This window comes from Schistocerca nitens, chromosome 3, assembly GCF_023898315.1.
Source record: "Schistocerca nitens isolate TAMUIC-IGC-003100 chromosome 3, iqSchNite1.1, whole genome shotgun sequence".
NCBI lineage: Eukaryota > Metazoa > Arthropoda > Insecta > Orthoptera > Acrididae > Schistocerca > Schistocerca nitens.
Window position 1 is genome coordinate 479,331,426 of NC_064616.1, and position 22,826 is coordinate 479,354,251.

A 22,826-nucleotide genomic window follows, 5' to 3' on the forward strand; every position below is an offset into this window, starting at 1 on the left:
CTAGCATTCCAGGCATAAAGTTTTTTATGTACCAAAAGAAGAAACGGAAAAAATTCAACCTGATCAAGAAACAAGGTTTGCCAGGGGACACAATTTCTAGATGAAGAGAAAATCATCAGTTTAAGCCAATTAGTTGTAATCAGCTCACAGTAAATGAGAGTTTCCAATGATGTTACAGCATTCCCAGTTAATGCCTTCAACACAGATAAAGAAATTCCAACAATCTCAATTGCATGTTTACAATCAGGACAGTATATTGCATGTGTGTATGACAATTTTTGGTGGGTTGGAAATGTGTGTGAAGTTACACATGAACAACGAAATGTCCTCAGCAGTTTTATGCACTCACATGGTTCTGCTCATTCCTTCCATTGGCCACCTGCTAAATTCCTGAGCAACATATTTTCATGACTTCAGAAGCACCATCAACGTAATAATCAGGAAGACAATAGTTATCCACAATATGTCCTTTAGAACTGTTAACCAAAAATGAAACTGACTTTCTGGCATTTTTGTTTTGGAAATTTGCTGTGTTGTGTATTACAGTTGTGTTTATGGCATGTGTTAAATTAAGGTTTGAAACTGATCATACAATTTAATTATGGAACTTAATGTGGAGCATATTTCATTTTTCAATCTTCTCTAAGTGCTAAAGTAATAACTTTTGAAACATATTCTTGCACATCAAAATGCAAGATTCAGAAATTAAACAACACAACTTTGAAAGCTTTAAGTGTGCTCTTTCCAGCTATGGCTACAAAAACAGGATTGAACATGACACAGTTGAGATATTACTCCCCAAAAATACCCTAAAATTTGTTCATAGAAAATTTTGGTCAACTGTGCAGATGCATATCTTTTCATCTAGGTGTGCAGATGCATATCTTTTCATCTAGGCATCTAATGTTAATTAAATTTGATCCATATAAAGACATCATAGGTAGGAATAACCCCCTGAAGTTTTGGTGTGATGGTTTCATATGAAAAGTAGTATTGGTTGGTCAAACTTTGGTTCTCAGAACAGCGCGATGAATTTTTTAGCCACTTTAGAGAGCTGTATCTATATTTAGGTGTGGCTAAATTCCTAATTTTTGCCACGGTGTAATTCAGCATAAAAAGTTGTCTATGTATATTAAAGCAAATGACCAATGTTTGCTAGAACTTTTAAAAAAACCTAACAGACTTGGCACATTTGCACTTTGTACATGATGCAAAGGTGAGTAGCCTCTCTTCAAAAGCCCCTAAAAATTCAACTACTGAAGATACTGAACTGAAATTTGGTATATAACCATCGAAGGCAATACAGAACCTTCAAACAAAATTTCATTAGATTTGGAGATGGTCGAATGGGGGACCCCTGGCCCCCTTGACATGGAATGACCCTTATGTATTTTGATTAACATTGTAAGTGTGGTTGTGACAGTATGTAAAACTTTACAAGGGGGGGTTGTCCATGTTCCAACTTCCAAGTGTATCTTGGTATTGCCTTTCACATGTTGTCATGGGAAGCTAAGATAGCAGAACAGCTGATTCACTTAGATAATGAAGTAATGAGGTTTTTGTTCCAATTGTGAGAGAAATACTAAGTACTTATTGTACCACGAACCTTAAAACACAGGGTGCTACAGGGTAAGTAACATTATTTTCAGAGAAACCCTTCATTTGCAAGAGAAAATACAGACAAACGCAATAAATAATTTAACACAGTTCTCATTATGCTTTTGCGGCATCTTAGAATTTCTGCAGCAAAAGCATAATGAAAACTGTCACCACAGCACAGATTCCACCTTTAAGATAAAATCATTAAAGATATTACAACACTAATAGTGCAAAAGGTGTGTGTGTGTGTGTGTGTGTGTGTGTGTGTGTGATTAGACATTGCCCAGGAAATTTTCTCTGGCGTTTCTGATGGGAAGATTCTGTACAAAATTTCTATTCTGGACACTACAGTGAAAAAGTCTGGTGTGGACAGGTCCTTTGTAGCTGCCACAATATGAGTTCCTGCCACCTTGTCCTCACCACCTCAAGACCCATTATTGACCAGTGGTAAATAGTGCTAGCAGATGGAAGTAAGTTAACCTGCTGAGTTTCAAAAGCTGGAGAAAAATCATGTATGTAGGCAAAGCAAACCAGATATTTTTTTATTAATATGGGCAAATTCATTAATTCAATAAAAATTGCAAATTCTTTTTTCTTATAATGTCCTTCAATCTTGTGTGCCTGCACCAAATACTGTGCTCCCATTGAAAATGCTGGTACTCACAGTAAATCATCTTGTGACAGATATGGCAACTATAACAGCAACTAAAACGGAATAATCAATGTTTTTTTGTGATACATGTGGATTCCCATTCCCCTCACACAGTTCATGTACCTTTTCAAATTTTGGAATTTAACTGCTATCACATTCAAGAGGGAAGTAATGAAACATACAATACAGTGTCAGTTTTGACTAACAATGCTATCAATAAGTATGGTGCCTGATCTCATGCAATCACACATATTTTAATTATGAAAGTTCAGGAATCCTGCAAAATTATGAGTTTTTATGGCAGGAATGTTTATGTTTTTAATTCCTGTAATCATATAAAAAATTGTAAATACTGGTCCATACTGAGAAAGTAGTGATTTTGAGGAGTAACACAAACACCATCACACAATGCACAAAGTGTTAAAAAACTGACCGTTATTGTTGGCTTCAACAACTCACAATCAAACTGCAATCTTCAGTCTTTCCTGAACAGGTTAGCGCATTTAATTATTTGGGATTTTTGATAACCCACGATCAATATGAAGAAATGAGAAATTACTTAAATTCTGACTTGTGCATTGCCCATAAACACAACGCTTAATGTCCTATTCTATTGTATGGTTGTAAGAATTGGCCTCTAAACAGGGAGAACAGAAGAGCTATCAGAAGAGTTGTAATGAAATTCTTGATCAGAATGGCTGCAAAATATCAGACAGGAATGAAAGAAACTCAATATAAATAAAGACAGCAGGAAGATAGTAAGTCTGTGAAAAAGGCTTCATTCTACAAACCCACTTGTTCGTGATATGTTGGGGTCAATGGAAACGTCTGATCCGACCCGTGATGTAAGGGTGTGTGATGTCATTATGGCAAGGAGTTTAGTTTATGAGTTGGTTGTGTTTGTATATGTCATCTTGTTGTGTTTGATGGTGCCCTCTGGTTTTTTTATTTTTTATTTTTTTTTGTTATGGTTTTAGGGCGCAAAACTGATACGGTCATTAGCGCCCGGTCTGTGCCTTAGGAAAAGGTAAAGAAAACCAAAACTGGAAACCAGCAGCAATGGAAGCGAAACTCAGAAAAGTGGGGAAACTAAAAACAGAAGAAAAGCTTAAAAAACCACTACAGAAGTGGGGTTGTTTGTCCCCCAAAAAGAGCTTCAAATGACTGACGTCATCTCACAGGCACTAATTAATTCAAGAACGCGATTGGCTGAGCGTGTGTCATCTGCTAAAATGGAAGTTATATCAGGCGACAGCTGTAGACGGGCGGGTAATGGAGTAAAATAGGGGCACTCAAGTAAAAGGTGTCTCACCGTCCACAGTTGAGAGCAGTGGGGACAGAGTGGGGGAGGATCGTCACTTAAAAGATGTCGATGGCTAAAAAGACAGTGCCCTATCCGGAGTCTAGTTAATATTACCTCCTCCCGACGACGAGTTCGGGAGGAAGAGGTCCAAGCACAGCGAAGAGCTTTCACGTCCTGCAATTTATTGTTGGGAAGCGACGACCAACATGCGTGCCGTAAAAGAGCAACACGACAACATAAAACACTCCGTAGATCGGCGAAAGGAATCATGCGAATAGCAGGCTGAAGAAGAGAGACTGCAGCCTTGGCCACTATATCGGCCGCCTCATTTACACAGATACCAACATGTCCTGGGATCCAGAGGAACATCACAGAGACACCCCCCAAGTGAAGCAAGTGGAGGCAGTCCTGAATCCGGTGGACCAAAGGGTGGACAGGGTAGAGAGCTTGGAGACAGGAGAGAGCTGAGCGAATCTGTGCAGATAACATACTGTACCCGCTGATGGCGGTGGATGTATTCGACAGCCTGGAGAACAGTGTAAAGTTCCGCAGTAAAAACCAAACACTGGCCGGGAAGCTGAAATCGATTTGGGGTGTCGCCAACAATATAGGCACTCCCAACACCAAACTATGTTTTTCAGCCATCAGTGTAAATAAATGTGGCATCCTTCATTTGTGCGCATATACCAGCAAATGCCCGACAATAAACAAGATAAGGGGTACCATCCTTGGGAAACTGACAAAGGTCACGAAGCAGGCAGGTCCCGGGCCGGAGCCAAGACGGTGCTGTACCCCAAGTTGTCAAGAAAGTCTTACGAAAGTGGAAGGAAAGAGAACGTAGCAGTTGACGGAAGCGGACTCCCGGTGGTAGTAGGGAGGAAGGGCGGCCTGCATACCCTAAATCCAAGGAGCCGTCGAAAAAAATGTCATGGGCCCGATTAGTAGGTATGGAAGACAGATGGCTAGCATAACGACTCAGAAGGACTGCTCGCTGATTGGACAGCAGAGGTTCAGCAGTCTCAGCATAAAGGCTTTCCACAGGGCTGGCGTAAAAAGCTCCAGACACTAAACGTAATCCACGGTGGTGGACAGAGTCGAGACGCTGAAGAATAGACGGCCGAGCAGAGGAGTAAACTATGCTTCAATAGTCCAATTTCGAGCGCACTAAGGCCTGATAGAGGCGGAGAAGGACCACTCGGTCCACTCCCCAGGAGGTACCATTCAGGACATGGAGGGTGTTGAGGGATCGCAGACAGCGAGCCGAAAGATAGGAAACGTGGGAGGGCCAGCACAGTTTTCTATCAAACATAAGACCCAAGAATTTACCGACGTCTGTGAACAGAAGGTTTACAGGGCCTAGATGTAAGGAAGGCAGAAGAAACTCCGTACGAGGCCAAAAATTATCACAAACAGTCTTACTGGGAGAAAAGTGGATGCCGGTTTCAATGCTCCAAGAGTGGAGGTGATCGAGACCTCCTTGAAGACGTCGTTCAAGAAGGCTGGTCCGTTGAGAGCTGTAGTAGATCGCAAAATCGCCCACAAAGAGGGAGCCCGAGACATCAGGAAGGAGACAATCCAAAATTGGATTTATGGCAATGGCAAACAGTACAACACGGAGCACGGAGCCCTGGGGTACCCCGTTTTCTTTGGAGAAAGTACGGGAGAAAGTAGTGTTCACCCGCACTTTAAATGTGCGCTCTGCCATAAGTTCACGAAGAAAAAGGGGCAGCCGACCTCGAAAGCCCCAAGAAAACAGTGTGCGGAGGATGCCTGTCCTCCAACAGGTATCGTATGCTCTTGCCAGATCAAAAAATATTGCTACTGTTTGGCGTTTCCTGAGAAAATGGTTCATGATATAAGTGGAGAGAGCAACAAGATGGTCAACTGTAGAATGATGCTATCGGAAACCGCATTGGGCAGGTGTTAAAAGACTGCGGGATTCCAGCCACCAAGCTAAACGGTAATTCACCATACGCTCCAAAACCTTACAGACACTACTTGTGAGAGAAATGGGGTGATAGCTAGAGGGGAGATGTTTATCCTTTCCAGGTTTCAGAACAGGAATGATAATAGCTTCCCGCCATCTTCTGGGAAAAGTACTGTCGGTCCAAATTCGATTATAAAGGCGAAGGAGGTAACTCAGACTATGGTATGATAAATACAGCAACATTTGGATGTGGATACCATCCGGTCCTGGGGCGGAAGAGCGAGAAGAAGAGAGTGCATGTTGGAGTTCCCGCATGGAGAAAACAGTAATATAGCTTTTGCGATTTTGAGAGGAGAAAGCAAGAGGTTGCACTTCCGCTGCACGTTTCTTCAGGAGAAAAGCTGTCGGGTAATTTGAAGAGCTCGAAATCCCAGCAAAGTGTTGACCCAATGAGTTAGAAATTGCAACGGGGTCCACTAATTTATCATACGCGACAGTGAGCCCAGAGACCGGGGAGAAACTAGGTGCGCCAGATAACCATCGAATCTGACTCCAAATTTCAGAGGAGGGAGTGCAGGTGTTAAATGAGCTAGTAAAGAAGTCCTAGCTTGCCGTCTTGCTATCACAGATGACACAACGGCATCGCACACTGAACTGCTTAAATTGGATACAGTTGGCCAAAGTAGGATGGTGCCAGAAAACGCGAAGAGCATGCCGCCGCTCACGTATTGCGTCACGGCATGCCTCGTTCCACCAAGGAACTGGGGGGCGCCAGGGCAAATCGGAGGTGTGAGGTATTGAATGTTCCGCAGCTGTAAGAATAACTTCTGTAATATGAGTGACCTCATCGTTGACGCTAGGAAAGTGACTGTCATCGAATGTCGCTAGAGACGAAAAGAGTGTCCAATCGGCTTGGGCAAACTTCCAGCGTCTCGGGCGCATATATGGCAGTTGTGGCTGCAATCTAAGGACACATGGAAAGTGGTCACTCGAGTGTGTATCAGTAAGAGCGAACCATTCGAAGCGCCAAGCTAGCGGAACAGTACCAACCGAAAGGTCCAAATGAGAGAAATTCGTCGTGGAGGCAGACAAAAATGTAGGGTCCCCAGTGTTGAGGCAAACAAGATCCACTTGGTGGAAGACGTCTATCAATAGTGAACCGCGCTGACAAGGACGCGGAGATCCCCAAAGCGGGTGGTGGGCATTGAAGTCCCCAACGAGCAAATAGGGGGCCGGAAGCTGACCAAGAAGATGAAGGAGATCAGCTCTTGCCAGTGATGTGGACAATGGAATGTATACAGTACAAACAGATAAGGTGTATCCAGAAAGGGAAAGACAGACAGCGACAGCTTGGAAGGACTGTTTAAGGGGATTGGATGATAATGGAGAGTATCATGGAGAAGAATCATGAGTCCTTCATGTGCTGGAATGCCTTCAACAGAGGGGAGATCAAATCGGACTAACTGAAAATGGGGGAAAACGAAGCCGTCGTGGGAACGCAGCTTTGTTTCCTGAAGACAGAAGATGACCGGCGAGTAGGATCATAAGAGGATTGACAATTCACCCCGATTGGCTCAAATTCCGTGGATATTCCAATGGATAATGGACATAGGGTGGATAGAAGAGGGAAGAATGCGTCCAAGGTTGCCCTCAACGACTGCTCAGAGCCAGCGACAAACAGCGTGGAACGGCATTCAGCCGAAGGCAGAAGATCCTGATCCATAGGTTGTTCGGAAGCAGCTCCTGCCACCGGCGATCAGCTGGTTTATCGGCCACCAGCAGTGCACCTCGGCGACACAGAAGACGGCTGAGGGTGGTTACCTCCAGGTGGCGCTGTAGATGAGACACGCCGTGGCGGAGAAGGAGAGGAACTGGGTTTCTTATTAGCCTTCTTGGAAACATGACATTGAGATGAAGGAGGAATCGATGGTTGTGAAGTCGGGGTACATAAAAAATCTTCACGAGTAGGCTCTTTTACGGAAGTCTGGGTGTCTGATTTTGGGGCTCGGGATTTAGCAGAACCCGATGAAGGGTGAGCCATAGAGTGAGCAGGTGAGAGTGGGGAGGTTGAACAGGCGATCTTTGCGCTGGCCGATCTGACAATTGTGGCACTAAAGGTGAGATCACAAGTATGCGTGGCTGCCTCTTTTGTTGGCCGAGGAGAGGCAAGGACAGTGCCGTATTTACCTGCTTGAGGCACAGTGGGCTTTTGACTGGCGAATAAATTTCGAGCAGCTAAGGTCGACACCTTTTCCTTCACTCTGATTTCCTGAATGAGCCATTCGTCTTTAAAAATGGGGCAATCTCTAGAGGAAGCAGCGTGGTCACCCATACAGTTGATGCAATGAGGGGATGGAGGTGGACAAGCACCCTCATGGGCATGCTTGCCACACGTAACGCATTTGGCTGGATTGGAACATGACTGGCTGGTATGATTCAACTGCTGACACCGATAGCAACGCATAGGGTTTGGGATGTAAGGGCGAACGGAAATTATCTCATAGCCCGCTTTTATGTTCGATGGAAGTTGAACTCTGTCAAATGTCAAGAAGACAACACGGGTTGGAATGATGGTCTTGTCAACCCTTTTCATGACTCGATGAACAGCCGTTACGCCCTGGTCAGACAGGTAGGTTTGAATTTCCTCGTCGGACAATCCGTCGAGGGAGCATGTATAAACGACCCCACATGATGAATTTAAAGTGCAGTGCGCTTCCACCCGGACAGGGAAAGTGTGTAGCAGTGCAGTATGCAGCAATTTTTGTGCCTGGAGGGCACTGACTGTTTCTAACAACAAGGTGCCATTTCGTAATCGGGAACAAGACTTTACAGGACCTGCAATGGTGTCGACACCTTTCTGAATAATGAAAGGGTTGACTGTGGAGAAGTCTTGACCTTCGTCCAACCGAGAAACAACAAGGAACTGTGTCAACGATGGAAGAACTGTTCGTGGCTGAGACTCATTTAACTTTCGCTTGTGAGCAGACATAGTAGACGATGAGGAAACCATTGCGGAAGTATTCCCCATGATTACCGGCATCTCTGATGGCGCACTCCTTCCTTGCTGGGGCCCTCTCTGAGGGCACTCACGCCTTAGGTGATTGTTCACACGTCACGTCACACCTCCCGAGAAATGGACGGAAGGACCAATCGGCGCTTTCGGAAGGTATCAGCTCGGGTTATCACCCCTCCCTGGGCCTGGCCGTTACCAGGGGGTACGTACGTGTCCTACCTGTATACCCGGGGTGGGGAATTACGCGTTACCCTATCAACGGCTACACGTGGGAATGCCTTCAGACACACACAGGGAGGAAAAAAAGAGAAAGGGAGGAACAAAGAAAAGGAAAGGAAAGAAGAGAGGTCTCAAACGCCGCAGCGGAGAAAATGGTAAAGAGAAGAGGTAAGGAAAAGAGTTGCTACGCACGTATCCACAAAAGAGTTGTGGACCTCCTGGGGGGCGGGAGGGGGGGGGGGGCTGTTGTGGTGGTGGTGTTGTTGTTGTAGGTGTGTGTGTGTGTGTGTGTGTGTGTGTGTGTGTGTGTGTGTGTGGTTTTTTTTTTTTTTTTTTTTTTTTTTTTCCCCGAGTGTTATGTGGTGTATTGGGTTCATTTGAGCTTTGGTGTTGGTAGAGCGGAGTTGTTGGCAGTGTCCACAGCTTAAGGATTGAAATTGTTTTCAGTGATATCAATTAATTTTTTTTGTTTATGTGCTTGTGTTTTCGATAGGTGTTATTGGTTTGCTGTTTGTGGTGTGGTAAGACATTCAATTTACTGTGTCGCTTTTCTTGTTAGGTATAGATATGACAATCAAGTTCAATAGTGCGATGTTGCGGGCAGAGATGGGGGAGAACATGATGTCCATGATTTAGTTCCTGCAGATGTTTGGTTTAATAGCAGAAGTTGTGAGGTATAGGGTCTGCCAAGAGAATATGAGGTTGGCAAGAGTTCCGACATCTCAGAGCAGGGACGGATACATGTGGCGGTGACTGAAGGACTACCTTTGGTGTTCCATTAGACACAGTTCCTGGTTCGAGAAATCTAGGTTCACCACGACAGAGAGTGTTCTGATTACTTACTATTTTTGTGATAGATCCTCTATTAGTTTTTGTGCACATACGGCTGGAGTGAGTGAGAGGACGGCGTTAGATTGGTTTTCGTTTTGTAAGGAGGTGTGTTCTGAGTATGTGAAGTACAGCGGTAAGTTGGGTGGGTTGGGGGTGGTGGTTGAGATAGACCAGTCACAGTTTTGGAAGAGGAAGTATGGGAGCACTAAGTCTTCGGTTGGTTTATGGGTGTGGTGGGCCTGATACTTTGGGAGGTGGGTATGCTGATTGTGTTTTCAGTGTTTTGGAGGGGTATACTACGAGGGAATTGGTGGGGTTGATTGAAGAGTATATTGAGGAAGGGACTACTGTAGTTGCAGATTCTTTTTCGTCATACAAGGGTTTGGGGAAGATGGGTTACGTTGTTGTAAGCCGTACTTTAGAGTTTAAAAATTATGAAACTGGGGCATGTACTAAGACAATACAGGGGTTTGGGGGGGGGGGGGAGAGTTAAATCATTCATAGAGAGGGGGAAGAGGCGCTCTTCTAACCTGCAATCTCACTTACATGAGCATTGTTGGCGGAAGAGCGTCCCTGGGAATTATTGCATTTTTCGTGTTTTTCTGAGGGCAGCGAGTAAGATGTACAGGCCGAGGGTGGTTTGTTGAGTGGGTTTGCTACGTGGGGGGAGGGCGGAGCGGGGAAGGAGGGGCGTTGTGGGTTTAGGTGGGTGGGTTGGGGGGGGGGTTGTTTTATGATTATGTTGGAGAGGGCCTTTTCTGTTGCAGCTGTTTTTGAGTTGTAATGGGTGACTGCCTTTCATTTGTTTTGTGTTTTTTATTTGTTGGCGGTGTTTTGATTTTTTGGGGTGGGGGTGAAGTGGAGAGGGGGTTGGTGTTGGTAGGTTGTGAGTGGTTTGGGAGTTTTTTCTTGTGTGTGTGTGTGTGTGTGTGTGTGTGTGTGTGTGAGAGAGAGAGAGAGAGAGAGAGAGAGAGAGAGAGAGAGAGAGAGAGAGAGAGATTGGGCTGGCCAACGTAGTGTGTAGCACTGTAATTTATTGCTAGTACCTAGTAACTTTTTTGGGTCTATTGTTCACAAGTTGTGATGTTTTGTGTGTTTTTGAAGTGTTGTGGGTTTGGTTTTATTTATCGCAGTTTGGTATCATCAACTGTGGTTGACCTATATAGGTCAAGGCAAATGTTCAATTCAAATTTGTGTCGTTGTAGGTGCGTGTGTTTTGGTATCGTCAGCTGTGGTTGACCTATATAAGTCAAAAGAAATGTTCAATTCCAGTTTTTGTCATTGTAGCTATGTGTGTGTATTCTGGTATCTTCAGCTGCGGTTGACCTATATAGATCAAAGGAAATGTTCAATTCCAATTTTTGTTGTAGCTGTGTTCTGGTATCGTCAGCTGTGGTTGACCTATATAGGTTAAGGCAAGTGCCCGATTCCAGTTTTTATTGCTTTATGTGTTGGTTCTGCAGTATCAATAGTTTCGGTTGAGCTATATAGGTCAAGGGAAGTATCAGATTCCTGTGGATTTTTTGTAGGTGCAGCAGAATGTGGTAATTTTGTGTTTTTTTCGTTTTTTTGACATTGTTTGAGATCCTGATATGAATTTTTTATGTTAATATTTAGCTTGACCCCACCCTAAAACTCCAATTTCCATCAGTTGTCCCGTTACTTTGATTATATTTTTGGAGGTAGATGTTACTGTCGTATTTATATTTATTTTCGTGTTTGCCGTCGTGTTTATCTAGTGCGTCATAGGAGTCATATTGGAGAATGGTCATAAATGCCACATTGATGACGTCATGGGTCAAAGCAGATGGGTGGAATCGAATGCTTCTGTAATCCCTGAGGAGATGATGTTTGAACTCACATTTGAATGGAATGCACCAAATGGATAGCCGTGATGATCATCACCAACTATAAATGCACTGAACTTCTGCCAATGTAGCCATAGTGAGTTGTTATACATTAGAACATCGACATACATTTCTTTGGGAACTGTTTGTAATATTAACTCCCATAGAAAAGTGTCGAAAACACACTGACAATAAAAACAATACAGCAAAAGAAAAACATAAAGCTGCAAAACATAACAATCTGATGGGGAATACTGAGCTATAGTGCCATTAAACTGCACTCACCCATCATCATTTTTTAAATCCAAACTAAGTGTGCTGTCTATAACTATGTCAACAACTGCAAAGTTGTTATTGCCATCTGGAAACATACAAAATAAGTTTCCAGAATAAGAACTATTTTGCAGTAGTGCTGCAAATTTAACAATGTAAATGCAGTTCAGTGACAGCAATAAGGGTTCGACACAGCCCCACATATGTTCAAGTAAATTAATTAATTAATTAAAATCTGAAACACATGTCACCATTTGGGGCAGGCAATGGAAAAACTATGATGGTGGTCACACAATGATGTGCAGTGCTCTGCTGAGAGATCAAACACACCCAAAAATACATAATAAATAATGGGCCAATTCCATGCATGACACACTAGATGTAAAAAATGTTTCACAAACAGAACAGACATGGTAAAAGAGTTGATATAGTTTCAGACCATCATCATCTGGCCTATGTAGACATTTTGCCCCTCTCTGAAGCATGGTAACAACAGACAAGTCCTAAAAGCTCTTGAAGACCAAGACATTCCTCTTCACCTCAAACAAGATCAATATGAGAAAAGAGATTTTTTTCCCCCTTTTACAAATGTTAAACATGGACGTCTGAAGCTAGGAGGGGGGGGGGGGGGAGACAGACAAAAGGGAATGACACTTTTTACAATGCACCATCATTAAATGTTTAAAGATACTGTGGATAGGCAAAGAGACAAAACATACACAGGTCCTCCAGAAAATGGAGCACTTGCCATTAACACACTGTACAACTGATGTGTAGGCTGTACACTTTGAGATGGTGGTCTATTACAGACAGTAGCCACAAATCACAATGAAGATCTAGAACAAAGTACAATGAATTAAAAGGAATAAGGCAAGAAACTAGAGAACAAAAAATAAATATTACTTAAAACTAATATTCAGAATGAAGACTAAAGAACAACATGAGCACAACCACTGTTGCAGTAACCTTAATTTTATTAGGGATCTGTGACATTCATCCAGAAGACAAAATTTGTCTCCATCAATACAGCCATACTATCATTGAAACACGAGAGCTTTTGTTAATAACATTCTCCGAGGAGATGAGGAGGCTAGATGGATTTTTCCAATTCCCCACATCTGCACTACAAAGAAATAACACATTGTGATTCATCTGCAACAAAACCATTCTGGGGAAAAATAAATGTGAATCCATACATATTATAAAAGCGGATGTATTTATTAATGTGTGTTCCACATCTCCTCCTAAAATACTGGATCAGTTCCACCCACACTTGGTACAAATATGACTTACTGTCTGGAATGAATTACTGTGGGGGTAAGAACCATCTACTTCTCAAAGTAGTAGGGATGAAAAAGGAGTGTAGCTCACAAAGCACAAACAGCCAGACTACATTCATCCTATACTCGATCACGTCCCCAGTAATTTGATGAAGGGGGAAAAAGTTTGTCATTTACAACATTTCCATTGTTCATGTGGTAAAACTGCTACATTACTCACGACTTTTTAATTTATTACTTCTTCAGCAATAACTCAATTCGCAACCCATTTCAAGGCAGTCCCCACATATACCACTGGATGTATATGTAAAATTATATATCATTGTAAGACACACAGTTCAGGAGATGTGTTGTCTTAAATATTGAACTGCAGGAAAATGAAACCGCAAGCCAAAATTCACCAGATACAAATGTGTGTGACATGTGCATGTGCAGGCAAATCCAGGGGTAAAAAGCACCTTCTAAAGCACTACACTGATTTCAACCGAACTTGATACAAATATTACTTACTGTACGAAAAGAAATACTGTGGGGGCAAGTACCAGGACTCTCATATTGGGCCTTTCCCTGAGTGGTCTCCTTTACTCCAAAAGTATTTACATTCCCTGAGTGGTCTCCTTTACTCCAAAAGTATTTACATTCTATCACAACTTCCCTACTACAGTAATAAAAATGAAGTATCTGAAAAACAGTAACACCTTTATTCAAAGATATCTGCATGAATTTTCAAATATGTCTAAAGTTCCTTACTTGAAACTGTTGGATTCTCAATAAGAGTATGAAAAAGGTATATTATAGCTTTGGTAAAGAGTTACTAGAAGACTTTCACAGAAACAGCAATTACGTTCTGCAAACAGAAACTGGATTGTTTGAAGACAGACCAAGTAAAATCAATTTCTGCTATACACAAATAGAACAATGCTGACTAGCAAATCAGAGATAGCAATAAGATGGTCCAAATATAATGAAAAACCTTACAATCTTTCATGAGCTCACAAGTGTTGATCCTGATTGTCCCATTTTCAGTCTTATCTAAATGAGAAAAGCAATAACACTGTTAAGGAAAAATAAGTGATGAGGAAGAAGGAATATTAGCCAATCTGCTTAAGATTGAGGGAAAATACCTGTCTCAAAGACCCACAGACTTTTAGACCAGATGTCGAAAGAGCAGACACTGTCAGAAGAATGGAAAGTCACTTTTGCCATTGCTTTACCTACAAAGAAGGACAAGATGGTAGTGAATAACTGTGGAGGTTTAACACTATTAAACAAAAGCTATAGACAAAGTATTTTGTGTATACCTATCAGCTTGTATAAAACCTTCTGCAACAGACATTAGGTGAATAGCAAGGGGGATTCCAGTAATCTAAGTTCACAACAGACATCACCTTTGTCCTGAAAAAGCACTGGGGAAATAATACACTAAAACAACTGACAAACAATATAGTTTTGTGGACTTCAAGAAGATTTATTATACTTTAGTACCCACAGGACAACATTAATCATTCCTGTTAAACTCAAGCACTTTTTTTATTAGAATGGGGGAGGTGATCAAATACTAAGGAGGAAACAAACATTTATAAAGTTACCACTAACTTTAAAGTTGTAAAAAGCTTGAGACAGGACACAGGGCTAGCAGCAGTCTGTTTTCATCTAGCACTTGAGAAAAATCACATGAGAAATTACAAGCAAAACTATATTGGCGTCAATTTGAAGGAAAAACCCTCCACATAAATTTTTTGCAGACAATATTATGTTTGTATCACACACACAAAAGTACTGGAAAATATTATGGAAACTGTACAAACAGCAGCAATGAAATCTGGGCTGAAAATAAATGCCTTCCACATTGCGACAGAAAGCCAAAAGTAGAGAACACAAGGTTACAAGTGGATGTTAACAAATATATGTGGGTCAAGGAATTCAAATATTACAGAACCACATAAAGTAAACCATGTGAAAGATATAAAAGTCATACTACAGTTGGGTAATAGACACTTCTATACTCTCAAAACACCACTGAAAACACTGACTGCATCAAAGGAGCTCACAAGGTATTAACATTCTTTGTTTTTCTTTACAAATTTCAGACTGAGCATAACAGTGCAAAAACTGAAGCACCTTCTCTTTTTTGTGAGGAAGGTTCTTAGAAAAATCCATGGACTATGAAAGCTAATTTCAAGGATTGGAGAATTCTTCACAATTCAGAGCTAGAGGGCCTGTAAAAGCAGTCCAAGAGTGTAGGGTTGGCCATAAAAATAATCCAAGGAAAGCTTGGAATGAAAAATGACAGCCAAAGATTACTACGGACACACAAAACTGTGAAAGAATCATGAGGAGACAAAGGATGAGATGTATACACAGAGCAAAATAAAAAATACAAATGCTTGGGGCCAGGCACAAAATAAGTGTTGCCAAAATCATTACATTACTCATAAAGCTGGCAGTCAGTATTAACTCGTCTATCCTTCACAACTAGTCTAGAGTCATTGCACATAAAGTATTTACATAGCGCACACAAGCAACATTGCTCCATCCAACATCTACTGTGCACATTATAACTTTAGCTTCACAGGACCATTAACTAAGGAAACCTATGAGATCATCAGAGCAAATGATGAACAGGAAGTGTTACAGGACTACTGGTTTGACTAACATCTTGGTCTTTAGCCCATGAACATCTGCTTCACTCCCTCCAATTCATGTCATCTATTACGGCAAACTGAGCAGATTAGCCGAAGTGTTCAATACCACTTCAGCACCTCACAACCAAATTGCCACCTTCCACTAACTTAGTCCTCAGGCATACTACAGATCAGTATGTAACCACATCTAAGATGTCATATTCACATTCATTGGCTTCACCAACTGATGTCCCAACTGTTAGCTTTCAACTTAAATGAGACCTCTGAGACTATGGGACAGATCGGTCTTAGACAGCACCAACTACACCCAAAAAACCAATACAGATGCAAGGGAAGTATTTTCAGTGTTTTGTCCTTTCTGGACATGTGTGATGTTACACACTAATCATTACATTACAGGATGAAATCAACTGCTCAAAAATTGTTTTGCACAACCTCCACATCTACAAACATGCAAATTTAGACACATTTGGAGTAAGGGATGAAATAATAAATCTTGAGAAATTAAAAGGAACTTTACTGTTAAATAAAGCAAACAATAACCACACTAAAAGCAGCCTATTTGAAAGTTGTCTGTTTTGCATACCTGTGAACTCATTATATGCTGGTGAGTAATAATATTGTGTTCCTCTCCTTCCCACCACCCCATCCCCCATGCATTTTAAAACATTTGGGTCTTCCTTGGTATGTCGGCCATCCTGAGATCATCCAGTGTGTGAGGAGGGTTTACTAAACTAAACACAGCAAGCTTAATTGTCCCTGCATGTACACATCACGACAGCATATACCTTAGGTCATTCCATTTTGTTGATTATGCTTGTACATCATCATATTGCAACACAAACCTATGAACAACATTTATCTTGATATCAATAAGAGGTATTGGACAGCTGCACAAATTACATTCTTCTCAAGTTAGCTTCATATAATATTTTGTAAGCAGCAAGCAACAGGTGACAGGATTAAGTGTTAATAACCACAGAAAGGGCACATTTTCAATGTTTTGTACCTTGTTTTATTAGCTGAAAGTTCGAATGTTATCGCTGTGTTATATGCCCATTCCACAGGCACTTTCCCTAGCTGACAATCCTTTTTGCCGCAATAGTGGCAATATGCAAACAATTTAAGCTTGAAATAAACGTTTGAGACGTATACTCACGCCACGTTCATGACTATAGAGACAAGGCGCTCTACTGAACTGCCCTGAAAACTAAATTTTATTTTTATCTCCATAACACAGGTGGATGGTAACTATTTCCTGTGGCCAGAGAACGATATATCAGTCAGTCCTCTCTCTCTCCCTCTAGCTCTATCGTACTATATGAGATGTACTGACAGTGCTACATTGCAAATCATTTTGTCTTCTGGTACGATCCAGATAATGTTAAAAATATTCACACAAAAGTTTGGGCAGAAAACCATCTCCTGACACTATAGTGTGAAAATGAATGCTACATAGTATGAATATAAAACTTCCAACAAAATTGAACTGTACATGATCAGTACTTTAAATAAAATCTTACATAAGAAAACGAGAATCAAATCAGTTTCAGGAGTTTTTATGTTTTTTCAGAATGTATGTCGAAACTCACCTTGTCTGTCACTAATGGGAAATAGCTTAACCTGGGTATCATCAGGTACACTGGATCAGGAACCTGAACGTCATGCACTTCTTCTGAATTTAAATGAAAACACGTCGGTATCCGCCCATTCCAAATCTCTCTCAGTATTTCTCTATCATTCGCCATTTGCAACAGTAATGTTACACACAACTAACTAATCTACAACTAAACATAACCGTAACGCACAACAGACTAGCTGTAACATAAACATAGAGATGCAATATCGCAGCCGTCAGCTTCCGAAATGAAGATCTTTGAACGACTGTTTATACGAGCTCATGGAATCAAACCACACAATGTTTTCAGTGGCTTAGGCCGGTATTACACTATCAAATTTCTTTGTCCAATATCTTTGTCCAATATCTTTGTCAAAGATATTTGATGGTGTAATAGGGATCTTTGACAAATGTCGTCCAATATTTGATCAAATCTAGGCCGAGGCCGTATATTTGATCAAAGAAATCGCTTGTCTTCTGTTCACTGCAATGCGATATGTTACCACGCGGAGCGCTAGCATCGCTGCAGCGTTCTGTCGTCTGTAGTGTTTTTATAGCCATTGCCGGTAAATACAATTGGTGTGTGCCGACAACTACAGAATTAATAGAGATGTCTGAAGCTTACGAGGCGCTTTACAACATGAGGCACCCTGAATACAAAAATAGATTAAGAAGATTGGAGACCTAACCTAACCTAACCTAACCTAACATAACCCTCTCCTTTAGCAAGGAATCGGAGTGTTATAGTGAGCCTGTCTTCTGAAGATGTAGCAGTTCTTAAGTGAAAATTGTGCTTTGTGATATGAGGATACACTTCATTGAGCACATACAGAAATGTATGCTCATCCATTCTTAAGTAATTGATGTACGACTTGACGTCTTCCACTGTAAGCTCACGTAACAAGTTTTGTTGAATGCTTTTATAGTGTCGTCGTAAAACCCACGGCTTCACCCAGATTAGATTAGTTTTTCGTTCCATAGATCCGTGCTGAGGAGATCCTCGTGAATGTGGAACATGTCGATTTTTTTTAAGCTGAAATAAAAATACTAATAGTATGAATAAATACATCATTTGTTTCTATTAAAAATTTCGCCAATGGAGTAGAAGGAGTTGGCCAGTAGTAAGTCTTTCAGGCTCCTTTTAAACTGATAAACTGATCTTTATTTCTAACTAAATTTTTTTATGTTTCCTGGCAAATTATTGAAGATGAGTGTTCCTGAGTAGTGGACCCCTTTTTGAACTAAAGTAAGTGCTTTTAAGTCCTTGTGCAGATCATTTTTGTTCCTGGTATTGTATGTATGAACTGAGTTGTTTGTTGGAAAAAGAGATATATTATTTACGACAAATTTTATTAAGAAGTAAATATACTGAGAGGCAGTAGTTAGTATACCCAGTTCTTTGAAGAGGTTTCTGCAGGAGGTCCGTGAATTTACTCCACAAATAATACGTATTACACGCTTTTGGACCTTGAAAACTTTTGTTTGACTTCAAGATTTACCCCAAAATATTATCCCATGTGACATTATGGAATGAAAGTATGCAAGCTTTTTCATTTTTATGTTGCCTATGTCTGCTAACACTCGAATTGCAAATACAGATTTGTTAAGGCCTTTCTGCAGTTCTGTGGTGTGCTCCTCCCAACTGAATTTATTATCAAGTTGTAATCCCAGGACTTTTAAGACTGTCAACTTCGTATGTATGGTTCCATTTTTTCCCCCACTTCTTTTCCGCATGTGCACACAATGCAATTGGAGTACGTAGAACTGCTGCGGTTAATAACAAGTTGTTGTCAGCCATCTTGAACTTTGACGAAAAATTTGATGACAGTGTAATACCCCTTGTAGCGCTACGTCAAAGATCTTTGTCAAATATATTGGACGGAATATTGGATCACATCTTTGATCAAATCTTTGACAAAGAAATTTGATAGTGTAATACCGGCCTTAGAGAAGAAGAGAAATATTAGAGACTTAAGTTGCATTAAAAATTAAAACTCCTGTCCATTCTTTAATGCTCTACATATAATCGTAATTTATTTCATGTAGCACCGACTAAACATGCAAAACTCGATTAACACTGAACGTCACGGAATGGAACGAAACGCGAAAACATTTCGACCGATTGGCGGCATTCACACAAACCGTCAAAGAAACTGTATGGAAAGAATCATTTATGGGAAACATATTGATTTGCTTTGTGCTACTGGGCGGAGCAGTAGGCGGAGGGGGGACATCTGTTAACATCAGCAGTCAACATACCGTAGAGGCACGATGCGCCATGCATGTTCTTCTACAATTTTGTTTTAACAGCAAAAAGTCACCTCTATTGATTGAGACAAAAACAGTTGTTTTTCACGTTATTTCATCTACATACATATTCCGCAAGCCCCTGTATGATGCAGGGCGGAGGGAATCTTGCAGCACTATTAGTCAATTCCTTTCCTGGTACGCCGCAAATAATGGAGGAAAATATAACTATCTAAATGCCTCCGTACGTGCCCTAATTTCTCTTATCTTAGTAGTCCCTACTCAGGCCTACGTTGACGGTAGCAGAATCTTTCTGCAGTCAGCTTCAGATGCCGGTTCTGTAAATTTTCTCAACAGTGTATCGCGAAAAGAACATCATCTTCCCTCCAGATATTCCCATTTGAGTTCACGAAGTATCTCCGTAATACTCGAGTACTGATCGAACATATCGGTAACACACATAGCGACTCGCATCTGAATTGTTTCGATGTCTTTCCTTATTCTGATTTTGTGGGGATCCCAAAGAGCAGTAGTCAAGAATGGGTTGCGCTTGTGTTCTATAAGCAGTCTCCTTCATAGATGAGCCACACTTTCCTAAAATTCTCCCAATAAATCGAAGTCAAACATTCTTCTTCCCTTCTAACACTCTTACGTGCTCGTTTCATTTCAAATCGCTGTGCAACGTTACGCCTAGATGTTTAATCGAAGTGACTATATCAAGCAGCACATTACCAATGCTGAATTCGAACAATACAGGGCTGTATTCAACAGGAGACGAATACGTTCATGCTCTGAAAAAAATCATTAAAAGAAACTGAAGAAAGAGCGCAATTACTCGGACAGAAACCGGTCGAGAAGTATGACGAGCTTGATCAGTATCAGAGACGCAATTATCGCAGGCTGTTAGGTATTCCAGGGAACCGTAGATGAGAACACAGACGAATTAAGTATGGATCTCGCCCACGAGAAGCTAGGCCTGCAGGTGATACTGAATCACGGTGACAGAACTCACAGAGCGGGACGTAGGACTTCAGGATATACGAAACCTAGACCGATAATAATGAAGTTAGTGTCGTACAGGAAAAGTCTGAAATCTTCAGAGCTAGGAAGAAACGCTGACAATACGAGAGGATCTCACCTCTGAAAGATTTAACATTTGGAATAACGCGCTTTCGAGATTTGGGCTCCAAAAGGAATGGGCAAATGATGGCAGCATAATTGTGAAGACCGAAAATGGAAAAAGATCAGTTTGCAATGCAAATGAATTGGGAAGCCTGTGGTTTAGGAGTTAAGAACATATTAAGGCTTGCCACTTCCATTTTGTGTGTTTATATTTTTATTGTAGACTATAGTTAGCCATAAGTTAACTAAAGTATTAATTGTTGTGTTTCGATTCATCATTAAATCTTGCTTTTCCATTGTTTCTAATTTACTTTGTCAGTTACTTTACTAGCTTAATATTACTTCCATTTTTACTTAACAATTTATTATCACATTATTGTTATAACAGTACTCATCATTAGTGCCATTAATTGTGCACACTGTTTTTATTTCACATATCTTGTTTTCAATACTGTTGTGCACAGATTATTCTAGCTCCGCTTAGCGAGATTCTTTCCCTGTCACCACTCAGCTATTCGATGGCTGTTGCAGATCCTACTGGACTTGGCCACAAAACCACCCTACTTCCTGAAGCTACCAGTGCTTTCACTTCCTGGAACTTGCGCTGCTCCACCCTTGTGTATTTCTTACCTTTCGTCCACACGTTGGTTCCAATGTTGGCGCTAACGCAGGCCAATATTTATGCGACAGTGATCACACCTTGGAGCCAACATTCAGTTGAATTTGTTTAGAGCCACCTTAAACATGGCTAACACACAGACTGTTGAAGGTGCATTTGCGGTTTTGGGGGTGAATAATTATATTTTGTCATTGCAAAACAAAGAAAGGAAAACACGTAAAAGAAGATGGTGGGCTAAATCACTTCATACATTTCGAAATCAGTAAGTTTTAAAAATGCTATAAATTATCAGTTACCGTATTAAAATTTCTCCAACCTGATTTTATTTATACTTATTCTTGCAGGTATGACAGACGCCAATTATTATTAGACCAGTTCATGTATGAACCCTCAGAACGATTTGATAACTTTTCTCATATGTCAACAACTGATTTTGAGCTGCTCCTTCAAATGAGTGAACTCCAGGAAAAGAAAGATAAGTTTTGGAGGGAAGCTATACCTGCCTTAAGTTCACTCGGCAGTGACGCTTCCATTTCGTGCTAAGGGAGACAGTTCAAAAGCCTACATCTCTTTTGTCAAAGATCCACTCAAGTGATAACAGTGATAGCGTCTGAAGTTTGCAAAGTAGTTAAGTGCGGCCTTGAACGATTATTTTGAGGTAATGTCCACTTTTAAAACTACATTTAATAACCGAAAACGCCACTAAGTTTGAGAAGTCTGCCTTTCCTTTGATGTCACTAATAGTGCACGAAGTTTACAGAACAGTACATGAGGCGTTGAATGACTATGCTACGGCGGTGTCCACTATTAAAACAACGTTCAGGAACCAAAAATACGATTCGGTTTGAAAAGCCTAAGAAGAAGGATAAATAACTCCGTGTCTTACAGTATGGATACTACTCAGTGGAAATCAGTTAGAATAATTAATGACTCCACTACAGATGTTTTTAAGAACAGTTTACAGTAGGTGACCCAGAATGAAATTTATGATGAAACATATGCTAACAGGAAAAAGAGCTTCCACATAAGCTTATCAGAACAGACACTAAACAGCTATGAAGCAAACCATGTATCACTAGAGGGATTACAGTATACTGTGAAAGGAAAAGGGAAATGTATTTTTTGGCAAGAACGAGTAGGGAGGGATCCTGCAACAGTTGCACAGCACAAAAGCCACTCAAGATTACCAGGAAAGTTATTAAAACATCAGGCAACAAGCATGTCAGAAATCAGTAATTCCAGCAACAGACTTAAGGCTATATGGTATCTAGTGAAACGAGAAACAGGACAACCAACAACAGAACAGGGTAGTATCACTACTGAACTAAATGGGAGGGCTGTAAATGATGAGTCATAGGTATAAATATATTTAATAGTCATTTCTTAAATATAGTAGGAAGCTTAGGGACAAGCAGTTCAAGAGAAAAATCACAGTAGTATTTTGCAAAAGTTACTCTCATAAAATTTAATTATATAAACGTATCAACAACTTCTCCTTCTTAAATTAAGAAAATCATACATTCTCTCAAAAATAAGAGCTCATTTGGTTCTGATGGTGTGGCGTCGATTGGTCACATCGACCACGTAAAGCATGATCTTTTAACTCTAACTGCTCTGACTAGCCGCCATGT

General features: G+C 40.9%; 1 protein-coding gene across 3 annotated transcripts in view; it reads right to left on the reverse strand.

Annotated features, from left to right (window-relative positions):
* Window positions 1–17,614, reverse strand: part of LOC126248408 (autophagy protein 5) — a 156,567-nt gene extending 138,953 nt beyond the window's left edge. Inside the window, exon 1 of one of the 3 annotated variants that reach the window (XM_049949361.1) lies at window positions 17,182–17,614. In XM_049949361.1, coding sequence (XP_049805318.1) covers window positions 17,182–17,337 — 156 coding nt within the window. In that variant the 5' untranslated portion in view covers window positions 17,338–17,614. The remainder of the gene's footprint in view (window positions 1–17,181) is intronic. The other 2 variants (XM_049949363.1, XM_049949362.1) reach the window with 2 other exon arrangements.
* Between the last annotated feature and the right edge of the window lie 5,212 nt (window positions 17,615–22,826).